General features: G+C 49.4%; 1 protein-coding gene across 1 annotated transcript; it reads left to right on the forward strand.

The window, feature by feature from the left end:
* Window positions 1-14,202: 14,202 nt before the first annotated feature.
* LOC134429666 (olfactory receptor 14J1-like) lies at window positions 14,203-14,688 on the forward strand (the record flags this gene model as incomplete). The annotated part of the gene is made up of 1 exon (XM_063176925.1): window positions 14,203-14,688. A coding segment is annotated over one exon (486 nt), but the record flags the coding sequence as incomplete, so codon positions are not given.
* Window positions 14,689-14,940: the final 252 nt, after the last annotated feature.

Raw genomic sequence — 14,940 nt, forward strand, 5'->3', positions numbered from 1 at the left:
TGCCCTTTTAAGGATCAGGACAGGACCCTGATCAGATATAGGGGTTCCGCCCTATGAAATGATGTTTGCACTCCCATTTTTAATGACTCCATATAGTAGTGGGGACTATTTTGAAGGAGAAAGAGCTACCTGAAAGTAAATAGAAACCATTGGAAAGACCCTAGAGAGTCTGAGAAAAAGAGGATATCTTCCCCAAACTTCCCCCCTTGATACAGATGTGCACCAAATACGTCCAGGAGATTGGGTACTAATGAAGTCATGGAGCAATACCCCATTAACTCCAAAATTTGAAGGATCCTTCCAGGTATTACTCATGACACACACTGCAGGAAGGACACGAGAAAGAGGCTGGACTCACATCACTCGAGTCAAAGCACCGGTACCACCCCCCCAAAAAGCAGACTGGATCCAACAGCACCAGCTACAGACGCTTCCACGTGGGCTGCAATCCCAAACTCGGACAATCTCAAAGTTACCTTTAGAAAGAGACCAAAGGTTGCTTGGAAAGACTGATAAAAGTACAAGAGACTAAATTGTTATACTTTTGATTCAAGTTATTATTATTTATTGTTTTTGTTGTTGACTTATGAATGTAGAATTTTTAGTTTGTTTTGAAGCCTTCATTTGTTTTGGAGTATATTATGATATTATTGGATTAGAGATTAGAGTGAACATTTTGTTCACTGTTTGGTGTAAAGATTTCATATATTATCATGAATATGGAGAATGGGTTCCTCCATCTCTTTTAAACTGTTCAAGGTTACAAGTTGAAGAGTTATAAGAATTAAATGTTAGTATGATAGTTAAGTTCAAAAGGTTATATCACCAATAGAGTTCTAATAATCTGTTTTTCTCCAAGGAAAACCCTGGGGGTTTCAAACCTACTCTCCTACAGAACATTCCTCAGGAGCTATTAAATTGATAGAAAGTGGGAAGAAAGAGAAGGGAGAAAGTTCCCCAATCCTAAGAGGCAAGGCCAGATGAGATCATGTCAATGGTTCATACTGGACTCTTAGGAGGACTGGTGTTATTCCTGTTTATGGCAAGTATAGGGAGTAAGGAAAATCCATGTACTATCACCCCCTACACAATGGGGAGAACCTTGCATCACTGATAAGGGTTCACACCAATGTAAATCCTTATTTTTTTAACTACTCCCAGTTATTTACCTGTCAAGAGGACGGGAAAGTCTATTGAGTTGCGAGAAGCACTGCCTCATTTAGGCAACGCTTACTTGCAGAATGCCCAGTAGGAAAAACTTGGTTTTGTTTTGAGCATGAAAGGAATCAGGAAGGACTGAAAGATCTAATACAGGAAAGACAATTAACAGTAACTACCAAAAAGGATGAAATAGAAATGCCCTTAGGGAAGAACCTATTCCTAGACCTAGTTGAAAGAATTAGTAAGGAACTAAATCTAACCAACTGCTGGGTCTGTGGGAGTACTAAAATGACAGAAATTTGGCCATGGGAGGGAATTAGTTCAGGACCACTAGAAATTCTAAGGTGGGAACAATCAGGACAAAAACCTCACATTTTAGGACAAAGAAGGAAAGAACAATGGGACTTTAAAGTAATTGGGGAAGAATGCATAATAAGGGCAAGGAAGAGATATAATACCCCAGTGGGAAAGATGGCATGCAAGAGGTATCTAAAGATTGAAGACTTAAATGCTAGATGGATTCCCCAAGAACCAAATCAATAATGGTCCACTGGGAAAAAGGAAAAGGGGTGCATTTATCTTGAAGGCTATAGGCTACACAAATGTGCAGAAAAAGGGGTAAACCCCTTTTGGGGAATAAGACAAATATGTAAATATTGAGAATACCCTTGGGAAGTTCGAGACATCTTTTGGAAAGCCCCCGATCATCTATTTTGGTTTTGTGGCAACACAGCCCATACTACTCTTCCAGGAGACTGGATGGGAAGCTGCACTATAGGTGTCATCAAACCCGCTTTCTTTCTATTGCCAAAGGAATCATGGTCAGGTTTAGGGGTTCCATTGTATGACAATTTGAGAAAGACTAACTGGAAAAAGAGGAATATAATTGACCTGGGGGGGAAACAAACCTGGAAGGGAAAAATCTGGACAGCAGAAGAGATAATTAACACATATGGACCTGCAACTTGGGCCCAGGATGGATCCTGGGGATATCGTACTCCAATTTACATGCTCAGCAGGATCATTCGACTCCAGGCAGTACTGGAAGTAATGTCCAACGGAAGACCAGTTATCCTTGACCATATTAATTACCAATTGGCCCAAACTAGAACTGTCATCTACCAAATTCGACTTGCAGTTGATTACTTAGTAGCCAATGAAAGAGGGATATGTGTAAAATTTAATTCATCACAGTGCTGCCTGAAAATCGATGACAGAAGTGAGGTAATAAGAAACATCCCAACAGAAATACGAAAAATAGCATATGTGGGAAATCAGGAGTGGACTCCCCTAATAGGCACCAGTTGGTGGGATGGTTTTTGGTCTTTTAAAGGGAAATGCTGGAAGAAAGTAATCTTTATAGTAGTGGCGGCATTAATAGGTTTAATAGTCTTACCTTGCCTACTCCCATGTTTAAATAAGATTATATCTTCTACAATTCAAGCTAGTACAGAGGTTTCAGAAACAACTGCTCAAGCCAAAACCAAAATAATAATGATTGAAAGTCAAGAAGGAGAACATAAAACAGCTAAAAGAGTTTATGACCAGTATCAGAAGTTATGGAAGTTTTATGTCCACGAAACAGAAATTACAAATTGATGCAGGCTTAAACTCGATCAAAAAGAAAGAGGGGAGATATTGTGAGGAATGAAAATCCTGGAAATGACAGCTCTTTTTCAGAGTAGCAATTGGTAGTTGATGTTAATGAAGTTGATAAGGTCTTAATTTGAAGTGTTGGTCTGTTGTTAAACATTGAATGTTAGAGTTCTAGGACTTGCCTTTACTTGCTGCTGTTCGATGTTACTATTTTACCTTGTATCTGTATTTGTACCCCTTTCCCTCTCACCCGGGATTTGTATCCATTCCCTTGGGGAACTACTTCCCCTGCTCCCCTGCTCCCCGGAGGACGTGCACCCGGACTGAATTCAAATGAGAGGCTGTGGGAACTATAGGAACCCTCTCAAAACAACAAACCAGCGCATAAACTTTGACTTTAACCCACCAGGACCACACTAAGTCACCCACTCTAGACCAGAGCTGGATTCCATCCTGTCACCATAATTTTGATCGTACCCACCTTGAAAGATACCCCTGGAGTAGGAGCCAACATCACCTTCCTAAGGACTCTCGCGAGGACGGAAGCCCCAGCTGTGCCAAAAGACAAAGCTGTACTCCTCCTCCTCAGCGTTGTCCAGTGGGAGCGGTGGCGCTGTGCGCAGCCCCTCGGGTTCCCCACCCAGAGCTGTCTTTAATAAAGGCCTTTTAAAGGAGCTGCTCTCCTGGCCCTGTTTATCACAGCTGGCAGGGGCTGCAGGTTGATGCCATTTGTCCTTGCTGCCCCTCACATCCCAGTACCCCACAAACAGCCCCAAACCACCCATGAGGGACAGGCCCTGCTGGCCCAGGCTGGGCTCAGGGCTTGGCCTTTCTGCTTCCCCCAGCCCTGCCAGGCCTTGCTCAGCATTGCAGTTCCCTGTTCAGAGCCTGTGGCTCCCTGCAATCCTGGCCTCAAGGATCTGCTCCCACCAGGCCCTGGGCAGCCTTTGGCACTCCCCGCCCTCCCTGGGGCCCAGCCATGCTCCAAGGCACTTGGAGTTTTGCTGCTGACTCCTTGAGCAGCTTCTCCATCCTTCTCTGCGTGCCTGAGGCTCCTGGAGCCAGCCCCAAATCCAGCGTGGGGCTGATTAAAATACAGAAAGCCCTCAGGAGCTCTTTGTCTCCCTTCCATTGTCTTTGAGTCTCCAGGGCTTGTGCAGGGATTGGAGTCAGTTTGGAGTTGTCTTCAAGAGGGAGATTCCGAAATGCACCTCCTGATTGATTTTTAATCAAGGGTGCATTCTATTATTTTTCAGTTCATTGAAGAGGTGACGGAAGCGTTCCCCAAGTCATCTTGATGCTGATTGGTTGCTTAGGAGGTCGGGGCATGGATAAGAATGAGCCCCTTGCAGGCTGAGCCTGTTTGGAAAACCTGACCCGCACCCCCAACCTCACTGAGATCCCAAAACATCCAAAAATGTTAATGCAATGTATTAATTTTCATTCTGTAATGCAGTATTTAATGTTAATATTTTATTATTTATATATTTATTATATTTATTTATATTTATAACTACACTATTGGTTTTTATTACCTAGTCTTTATATTTATATAGAAAAAATCAAGGCATTTTTAGTAGCCGAGAAAATTAATGCTCAACATTTCTAAGTAAGACAATTCCCTTTATTAAAAGTGCATATTATATGGCTCTATGCAGATATTTACCACATGTATTTTGATTTCTTGATTAGTAGTGCTGTATTAACATTTTAATACTAAATGTAGTCTTGTAATTAAAAGGTAGCTTTTGTAGTTAAAATAGGAACTATGTTAGTGGGATTTTTAAGAACGGAATGAGGCATTCACAGCAGATAGCAGCCACAGGACACCTAAATCTTTCAGAGAAAAAGTTTTTGCTCTCTAATCAGAAGAAACAAACTTCTTCCCGCCTCAAAGGCTCTGTTCGGATTGGAAGGAAGAATTTGATGATGACCAGACAGAATCCTGTATTTGACTGGAATTTATGCATCATGTATGAAGTCTATGACTATGCAACAGGCTATTGGTTTAAGGGTTAATCCTTTGATACTGGGTGTCCTTTACTGGGCTCGTGCTGCCCAGAAAAAGGTACCTGGATGTCCGTAACTCTTTCTCTTTATTGTCTCATATTATCCTAATTCAAATTGTCCAAATTATTATTACACAAATAGTATTACTATTTTTATAACTATTATATTAGTATTAAACTTTTAAAATTTTAAAAACAAGTGATTGGGGTTTTTCACACCTTCATTAATTAATTAAGTTCTAGCAGTTATTTATTTATTCTTCTTTCTGGTAATTAGATACATTTGTACTGTTCTTGTCATCTTTTTAAAATTCTTTTTACAATACAGGGCCGGGGGGGGGAGGGTTGAGGGCACCTTGGAGTCCATGGAGACGTTTCAGGAACAGATTTGGGGCAGTTTTGGGTCTGGGGAGGGAATTCAGAGAGAACTTGAGGGTCTGGAGGACACTTGGGGGTGCCAGGTGGGCACTTGGAGGGGCACTCAGGGATTCTGAGGGACAGTTTGGGGTCCGGGGCAGCACTTGGGGGTCCAGGGGGGCCCTTGGAGATCAGGGAGGGGAATTTGGGGCCCTTCGGGGTCCGGGCGGGCCCTTGGGGGGCTCTGACTGGGATCTCCGGGACGCAGGGGGTGATGGGAGTTGTATGCGCAGGTATCACGCAGTTTAACGGAGCCGCGGAGCATCACGGGAGTTCGAGGCGCAGCTGCAATGGCTCTCGGTGGGGCGCGGGGCATGACAGGAGATGAAGTCCCGACTGGAGTAGCACCGGACGTTCGCCGCGGAGCATGATGGGAACTGTAGTCCCGAAAGTGGCTCGAACACGCTGTTTGGGGGTCCGGGAAGGCACTTGGGGGACACTTTTGTGTCCGAGCCACAACTTGAGGCCCTCGGGAGGAACGTAAACGGCTTGGGAGCCCTGGGGAGGAGGTCTGGGATCTCTAACCGGGCTCTTTAGGGCACGGGTCACAGCAGGAGTTTTAGGCGCGGGACTGTGTTCTGAGGGGCTCAGGGGCCGCGGGGGATGAGAGGAGATGAATTCCCAGAAGTGGCTGTGCCGGGCATCTGTGGGGTTGGGAGCACTCAGGGGATCCGGGGACGCTTTTGGGGAGTCCCAAATGGGCGCTGAGGGGTCACTGAGGGATCCTGGAGGGTCTGGGGCACACTTATGGGACAGATGGGGGCGGATCTCGGGGGTTCGTTGGAGCGCAGGGCATTACGGGAGTTGTAGTCCCGGCTCCAATGGTGCTGCATCCGGCCGCGGGGCATGGTGGGAGATGTAAGCAAAAAGAAATATGGCGCCCATCTAGGCACCGCCCCGAGTCCTGGATCCCAGGTGCTGATTGGCTGCAACTGCTGATGGGCGGGAGCCTCGGCAAATGGGATGTGTTGTAGGTGGGAACAGCCAAATCACCCTCCTCCAGTCCCTTCCACTACAGCCCAGTTCATTCCCAGTACAGACAAGTATAACCCAAGTAAAGTCCATTTCATCCCAAGTAGAACCCAGTTAAACCCCAGTGCCCCTCCAGTTCCTCCCAGTGCAGCCCAATCTATGCCAACACACCCAAGTTCATTGTCAGTTGTTCCCAGTTCCTCCCAATGTCATCCACAGGATGCCCCAGTGTCCCCCAGTCTTCCCTGCAATATCCCCAGTGTCCCCAGTTTCTCCCAGTATCCCCCAGTGGCACTCCCAGTATGTCCCAGTGTCTCCCACAGCGTTCCCAGTGTTCCCCAGTATGTCCCAGTCCTCCCCAGTGTTTGCAAGCACAGTTTCATTTCTCACGGTGGCCATGGCAGCCAAACCCAGCAGTGGGGTCAGTGCAGTGCCCATGGCCACAGCCCCTTGCAGTGCCCAGTGCAGCTTGGGCTGATGATCCACCCTCACAGCTGGCCCAGGGCAGCTCTGCAGTGGCTTTGGTGGCACCTGGGGCTGGGCACACACCTGAGCAGTGTGTCTGTTTGCACTGGGGAAACTCAGGAGTTTGAGATTGCTTCAAAAAACCCAAAAAGGGAAAACCCCTCTTAAGCTCAGTGCAGCCAGCTGTGCAAGCACAGCAGGGCCCAGGGGCAGTGAGGACAGACAGGATGAGGCTGGGCAATGTGGAGCAAGGTTGCCCACACTGGGTCAGAGCTCCAGGCACAGCTTCTGTGAGCAGGCCAGAGCTGCTGAGGAGACCCTAGGTCAATATCAATCACAGAATGCTGCAATCACCTCTGCTCTAAAGAGAAATAAAAAAAATTACATCCTTTAAAATAGGAATGTGTATTTCTTACAAGGTCCTTGAAATGTTTCTCCATAACTGGACTAGGAAAATTTTTATGACCCTCTCAGGGCTTTGATGTTGTTTACATCAGACTCAGTCCCTGAGAGTGTCTTCAAAAAACTTCTCAAGAACTCAAATTTAAATTTAGACTCCAAAGTTCTTTGTAGTTTTAATGAGTTCCACTGAGGGACACGACTGAGAAAGTGTCCCCAGGTTCCAGTTAGAGCAGAGCACTGGAGGCAGTGATGAAGCTGGGAACAAACAAGGCAAAGGTGTCTCTGGTGCTGAGCACACCTGGATGTGTTTGAGGAATGCAAAGGGCCCAGGCCTGAGCCCCAGCCCCTGGCCAGGCAGATCCTGTCCCTCCCTCCTTGCTCAGGGCTCTTCCCGGGATGGGCACTGGCATGTGGGGCTGTGCAATGCCAAGGGCAGGAGCATGGGGCGGCCCCTGCCAGGCTGCTGAGCAGGGACAAGGAGGCAATGAGGCCCCAGCCCTGCAAGAGTCACTTGTCTCCTGCTCCTGCCTCAGGCCCAGGCCCAGCAGCCATGGCCAAAGTGCTGACCAAGGTGGCTCTGGCAGGGCTGTCTTGCAGCTGCTGCCCATCCCTGTGCCCTGTGCAGCCCAGGCTGTCCCACGGTGTCCCTGCCCTGCGCCTCTGTCCCTGCAGGCTGTCGGCATCCCCCGGCTGCCCCACCTGGCTGGGCCCTTCCTTTGCTGACAGCTCTGCCTCCTGCCTGCCTCTGCCTGCCCACACAAAGCCTGGGGCTGATACCAAAAGGGTTCATTCCATTTTTACCCTGCCTGTGGACTTCCAGCACAGGAACAAGGCATGCAGGGGCTGCTTTCCCAGCAAGGATGGTTCAAAGAGAAGAAGAAGACATCTGGCTCAAGGGTGCAGAAATAGAGAAAACAAGGATTGAATCTGGGAAGTGGGGTTTTATTCTATGGAAGTCGGTAAATTGTAATTCACATTTAGGGACTGTATATAAGCAACATACTGGTAGAATTACATGTCCACATAGGGTTAGGAGTTATCCCATGTTGGACCTCAGGCCTGAATAAATGATTCCCTCTGAAATAGTAAATGACTGTTAAGAAGGCTTTTTTGGATATCTCAGAGATTTGGTGGCAGTGGGGCCTCACAGACCCAAGGAGTCAGCTGTGACACTGAGGAAACTCATGGAACAAACGGTCCATGGTGACACAGCAGAACCCCATGGAACCAAAATCCATTTTGGCACATTGGGGCACATTGAACCAATGGTCCATTGTGATACTGCAGATCCAAGGAGACCATTGTGACCCGGAGAAAACTCTTGGAACCAAGGGGCCATTGTGACACAGCAAGGCCTGGTGGAATCATGTTCATTGTGACACTGCAGAACCTCACGGAACCAAGGTGACCGTGTTCTACTGCGGAACCTCATGGAACAAAGGGACCATGGTGACACTGCAGAACCAAGAAGACTGCTGCTGGCAGTGTGAGAGCTCATGGAACCAGAAGTCCATTGTGACACAGCAAGGCCTGATGGAACCAAGGGTCCCTTGTTAAACTGTGTGGCCTCATGGAACCATGAGCCATTGTGATCAGCAGGGCCTCATGGAACCGTGGGGGCCATTTTTACACTTGGAGGCCTTGTGAAACCAAAGGGCCATTGTGGCACTTCAGTGCCTTGTGGAGCCAAAGGGACCACAGTGACACTATGGGGCTCCATGAAACCAATGGTGTGTTGTGACACTGCAAGGCCTTATGGGATCATGGAGACCATTGTGACACTACAAGGCCTCATGGAAGCAAGGAACCATTGTGACACTGTGGAGTCTGGCAGGCCAAGGGCAGTTGTCACACTGTGTGGCACCATGGAACCAAGGAGGCCATTGTGACACTCCAGGGCCCCATGGAACTAAGGATTCAAGGAACATTGCAGGACCCCATGGAACCAAAGGTCCATTGTGACACTGTGGGGCCTCATGGAATCCTGGAGGCCATGATGACACTTGGAGGCCTCGTTGAATCAAGGGGCTCTGCAGGGCCTCATGGAACCAAAGAGACCCTTCTGACACTGTGAGTCCCCATGGAACCAAGGGTCCATTGTGACACTGTGGCACCAAGGAGACCCCTGTGACACTGACAGGCCTCATGGAAGCCAGGGACCATTGTGACACTCTGGAGCCCCATGGAAACAAGAGGCCAGTGTGACACATCTGGGCCTGATGGAACCAAGGATCCACACCACCACTGTGACACTGCAGGGCTCCATGGATCCCAGGGAACAGGTCTGGTTGGCTTGGCCTGACTGGTCCAACTGCCCTTGGCATGTCAAGGGTCTCTTCTCATGTACCCCTGAAACCCTGGCGCTCTGGTCTTTCCTTCAATTGGAAAAGAACTGCTCTTCTCATTCAAGCATCCATGGCCAAAATAGGATTCCCCCTCCAAATTTCCCAATATCCAGGGATTTCTCCCGCATAAAAGCTGCCATTACAACACGTCTGGCTGACCTTGTCTTCTTGAGAGCTGGGTCTCACCTGCCTTCAGACACTGAGGCTCTGTGCTTTCCTTCCTATGGAAGAAAAGAAATATCCCTCCTGCACAGGCACCCATGACCAAAACTGGTACTTGTCCTCCAAAATTCCTACATTCAAGGGTTTTTTCTCCCAGACAGGATCTCCTAGTGCAGACAGCTCTGGCTGGCCTTGGCTTCTGGTGGTTACCTGAATTCTGCCCTGAAACACTCGGGCTCTGCCCTTTCCATCCTAAGGGAAAAGAACCATCTTTCACCAGGTGCCCATGGTTGAAATTGGGTTTCTACCACCAAAAGCCCTATATCCAACTATTGCCCCTACACAAAAGCTGCCATTACAGACTGGTCAGGCTGGCCTTGGTCTCTGCTGCCTGCAGTTCATCAGTGCCTGAAGCACAGGGGTTCTGTGCTTTCCTTCGTATGGAAAAGAATCTTATTTCTCCATGACCAAATTGCTACTCCTCCTAAAATATTCACTACATGAAGGGTTTTTCCCAGACAAAACCTGCCTGCTCTCACAGGTGTTGTGGGCTCTGATGGCCACCTGCCATCTACCCCTGAAACACTGGGGCTCTCTGCCTTCCTTGTGATGGAAATAGAACAGTCCCCTCATCCAGGGGCCGTGGCCAAATTTGAGATTTGGCCCCTAAATTTCATATATCATAGGATAGTTCCCAATCAAAAGCTCCCAGGAGAGACAAGTTTGGCTGGCTTGGCCTCCCAGGGGCTGCTTCTCATTTACCATCAAAGCCTGAGGTTCTCTGCTTTCCTTCAGATGGAAAAGAAATGGCCTTTTCATCAAGGGACCAGTGGCCAAAACTTTTATTCTACCTCCTGAATTATGTATATCCAAGGATTTCTCACAGCCACAAGCTGCAATTCCAGAAAGGTCTGGCTTGCCTTGGCCCTTGGTGGCTGCTGCTCATCTGCCCCTGAAACACTAGGCCACTGTTTTCCTTCCAATGGAAGAGAATCGTTGTTCACATCAAGTGCCCATTGGCAAAACTGAAATTCGGCCTAAAAAATTCCATCTATCCAAGGATTGCTCCAAGGCTAAAGTAGCCAGGACACACGGGTCTGTCTGGTCTTGTCCTAAGGTGATTTTCTTAGACCATGAGCAGAATGTTGACATTAGCCAATACCTTGGAGAGGGCCCAGAGATCTTCCAAGCTGGGGTTTGAAGGCCTCAAGCACATGAGCACGATATAGGGACAAAGCATCTCTGTGCTCAGTGGGGTAGAGACTGAGGACAGCAGAGGAGAGCCCTGGGAGGGATTGAAGGGAGGTTTCAGAGATGGTGGCTCCTTTTGACATAGTAGAGAACAGACAGAGAAAGAAAGAATTAATGCAAAGGGCAGATAGGGAGGGCGAGACAGGACCCAAAGAGAAAGGAATTTCCCTCCCAGGGCAGGGCTGTGGTGCAGCACATCCCCCAGAAGGAGCCTGGGTCAGCCCCAGGCTCTGTATGGGCAGGCAGAGTTAGGCAGGAGGCAGAGCTGTCAGCAAAGGAAGGGCCCAGCCAGGTGGGGCAGCCGGGGGATGCTGACAGCCTGCAGGGACAGAGGTGCAGGGCAGGGACACCGTGGGACAGCCTGGGCTGCACAGGGCACAGGGATGGGCAGCAGCTGCAAGACAGCCCTGCCAGAGCCACCTTGGGCAGCACTTTGGCCATGGCTGCTGGGCCTGGGCCTGAGACAGGAGCAGGAGAAAAGTGACCCTTGCAGGCCTGGGGCCTCATTGCCTCCTTGTCCCTGCCCAGCAGCCTGGCAGGGGCTGCCCCATGCTCCTGCCCTTGGCATTGCACAGCCCCACATGCCAGTGCCCATCCCGGGAAGAGCCCTGAGCAAGGAGGGAGGGACAGGATCTGCCTGGCCAGGGGCTGGGGCTCAGGCCTTGGCCCTTTGCATTCCTCAAACACATCCAGCTTTCCTCAGCACCAGAGACACCTTTGCCTTGTTTGTCCCCAGCTGTCATCACTGCCTCCTGTGTTCTACTCTACCTGGAACCTGGGGACACTGTCTGAGTTCCTCAGTGGGACCCATAAAAAATTCATGAAACTTCAGAGTTTAAATTTAACTTTGAGTTCTTGAGAAGTTTTTTGAAGACACTCTGAGGGACTGGTTCTGATGTAAACAACACCAAAGCCCCGAGAGGGTCATTAAAGTCCTTGTGCTGTGTCTGTGCTGCTGAGCTGGGCTGGGCTCCTGGCACAGAGGCAGCTCCTGGCAAACCAAGAAGAGCTTCAAAAAGACATTTCTCCAGAGGAGCAGCTGCTCTACAACCCCAGCAGGGCTGGGGCACTGCCTGCAGCCACCCCGGGCACAGCACAGAGGCACAGAGAGCTTCAATCAGTCAGGACTGGGAAGGTGCTGAGAAGTGCCTGGGGCAGAATCACTGCCAGCCCTTGGCACAGGAACCTCGGGCTGCAGGACAATGCAGCTGCAGCTCCTGGAGTGATCTCCTAATGCTGGAACATCCCAATGCCTCCAGACTCTGTGAGTAAATCTCTGAATATTTCTGGTGCAGGGGAGGTGAAATGTTCATGAAGCTTTGACATGCTGAGGAATGCTGTTCAGTCATAAAATATTTCCAATACAAGGATTTCATTAAACATTTGGACATTTCCAAAGACTTTGTATTCTGTTTCCTAATATTGGAGAATGGCAGGGAGCAGGGGCATTAATATTAAAGATTGGTTATGAATTATAAATTATGAAATTTTAAAAGTTTCTGAGACATTGGAACTGTTATTTTAGTGTTCTGTAGATTCACAGGAGATCCCTAATGTGCTTGCAGCCTCTCTGCCCATGGACAGCACCAGCATCCCCTTTGCTGGACCCATCAGGCTCAGTCTGAGCTGTCCTTTCTCCAAGCTGCAAACAGAACCTGCCCCAGCCAGTGCCCTGCAAACAGGCAGGGTTCTGTAGGGCCAAGGAGAGGGCACAGAGATTTGGGGTCTGAGTTATGTCAGGGAGAGATCAGGCACAGGGAAACACCTGCAGGAGGAAAATCTCCAGGAAGCAGAGAGAAGATCAGGGAATGAGAGAAAACAAAACCCAGCAATGCTGTGGCAGGGAGAGTTTAGAGATGTCCTCAGGATCCCCTCCAGTGCAGCCCCTCCCTCTGAACAAGCCCCCTCCCTCCTGTGCCCCCAGCCAAGCCTCTGCCCTCAGGGCCGGGGCTCCAAGGCGTGCAGCCCCTCCTGTGCAGGCAGAGCTGCAGCAGAGCCGTGGGGCAGCTCTGCAGCCCCAGGCCCAGTTCCCTCTGCAGAGCACAGGGCTGGGAGCAGCTGCCTGGCCCTGGGGGCTCTGGCAGGGGGCACAGCTCGCTCAGGGTGACGCTGTCCCCAGTGTCCAGCTCTGGGCAATGCTGTCAGTGCAGCCAGGGAAGGAGCTGCACCTCCCTCAATCCAATGCCATCATAAGGACACCTGGAATCTCCCTGAGATTTCAGTCCAAGCTTTGAGCTTCCCTCCAGGATACAAACCTGTCCTGTAGCATCTCTGTGTTATCTAAAAGCCCCATGGTGAGACACAGAAGGTCTGTGATGAGAAAATGCTGTTGGGTTGGTGAAATGAGCCCTGTCCTGGGTACAAATGTGGGGCTGAGACCTTGAAAAGGGGATGGACATTTAGTGGACTGTGGGGATCCATCTGGTCTCAGCAATGTCAGGATGGTTTTTAAAGGAAACATGGGAGGGTGATCATCCTCTGTCTGGGAAAGGTGAAAGCCCAGAGAATCCTGGAACAGGACAGGGTGACAGGCCTCGTTCCCTCCCTCTCCACTCACCCCCTTGCCTCAGAGAACTCACTGTTCTCCATGAGGGCAGCAGAAATGCAGAGAGTTTCTGACATCCAAAAATAATCAGCAGGGAGATGAAGAAAAGCTGTAAATAACATGAGTACATTTAAACAGAATTTACCATTCCTGCTCTCTGGCAGTGGGAGGGCAGATGCTGCTGACAGGACCTTCCGTGTTAACGGAGATTCAAAGAGGAACACGAGGACGGGTCCCTGTGCCCCTCCTATGTCTGCACAGCAAGGCTGAACTATAAAAACCTCTGTGTGTACCTGCCCTGAACCTGAAGTCCCAGTCAGGCAGCACCAGCCAGGGCTCCACACTTGCAGCTGAAATAAAATCTGCTGGAAATTGAAAAGGGTGTCAGAGTGTTACAGGAGAAGGGTCTGTGGGAAAAAGCTTTGATTTTGCTGGAAGAAGTTTCTCCTAACCGGTCACTGACTTTTCTCCATGAACAGCTTCCAATGGCCAGACACAGGAAATGTCCAACAGCAGCTCCATCAGGCACTTCCTCCTGCTGGCATTGGCAGACACGCGGCAGCTGCAGCTCCTGCACTTCTGCCTCTTGCTGGGCATCTCCCTGGCTGCCCTCCTGGGCAACGGACTCATCATCAGCGCCGTAGCCTGCGGCCATCACCTGCACACGCCCATGTTCTTCTTCCTGCTCAACCTGGCCCTCAGCGACCTGGGCTCCATCTGCACCACTGTCCCCAAAGCCATGCACAATTCCCTCTGGAACACCAGGGACATCTCCTACACAGGATGTGCTGCACAGCTCTTCTTTTTTGTTTTTTTCATATCATCAGATCTTTCTCTCCTGACCGTCATGTGCTACGACCGCTACGTGTCCATCTGCAAACCCCTGCACTATGGGACCCTCCTGGGCAGCAGAGCTTGTGCCCACATGGCAGCAGCTGCCTGGGCCAGTGCCTTTCTCAATGCTCTGCTGCACACAGCCAATACATTTTCCCTGCCCCTGTGCCATGGCAATGCTCTGGGCCAGTTCTTCTGTGAAATCCCACAGATCCTCAAGCTCTCCTGCTCAAAATCCTATCTCAGGGAACTTGGGCTCATTGTGGTTGGTGCATCCTTAGGTTTTGGTTGTTTTGTGTTCATTGTTTTCTCCTATGTGCAGATCTTCAGGGCTGTGCTGAGGATCCCCTCTGAGCAGGGACGGCACAAAGCCTTTTCCACCTGCCTCCCTCACCTGGCTGTGGTCTCCCTGTTTATCAGCACTGGCATTTTAGCCTACCTGAAGCCCCCCTCCATTTCCTCCCCATCCCTGGATCTGGCCCTGTCAGTTCTGTACTCGGTGGTGCCTCCAGCCCTGAACCCTCTCATCTACAGCCTGAGGAACCAGAAACTCAAGGCTGCAGTGTGGGCACAGATGACTGGATGCTTTCAGAAACATTAAACTACTGGCCCGTTTCTGCCAATCATTTGTAATAAAAGTAATCTTCAATACTTCTTGTTAGTTTCATTTTGGAGATTCTTTATCTTGGTTTTAATTTTAAAATATTGTCCACAAAGTCATTGTTTGTGCAATTTCTCATTTTCTTTCCCTTCTCCTTTACTGTGACCCACAGCCTGTTTC

The sequence above is a fragment of the Melospiza melodia genome, chromosome 26 (genome assembly GCF_035770615.1).
Source record: "Melospiza melodia melodia isolate bMelMel2 chromosome 26, bMelMel2.pri, whole genome shotgun sequence".
Lineage (NCBI taxonomy): Eukaryota > Metazoa > Chordata > Aves > Passeriformes > Passerellidae > Melospiza > Melospiza melodia.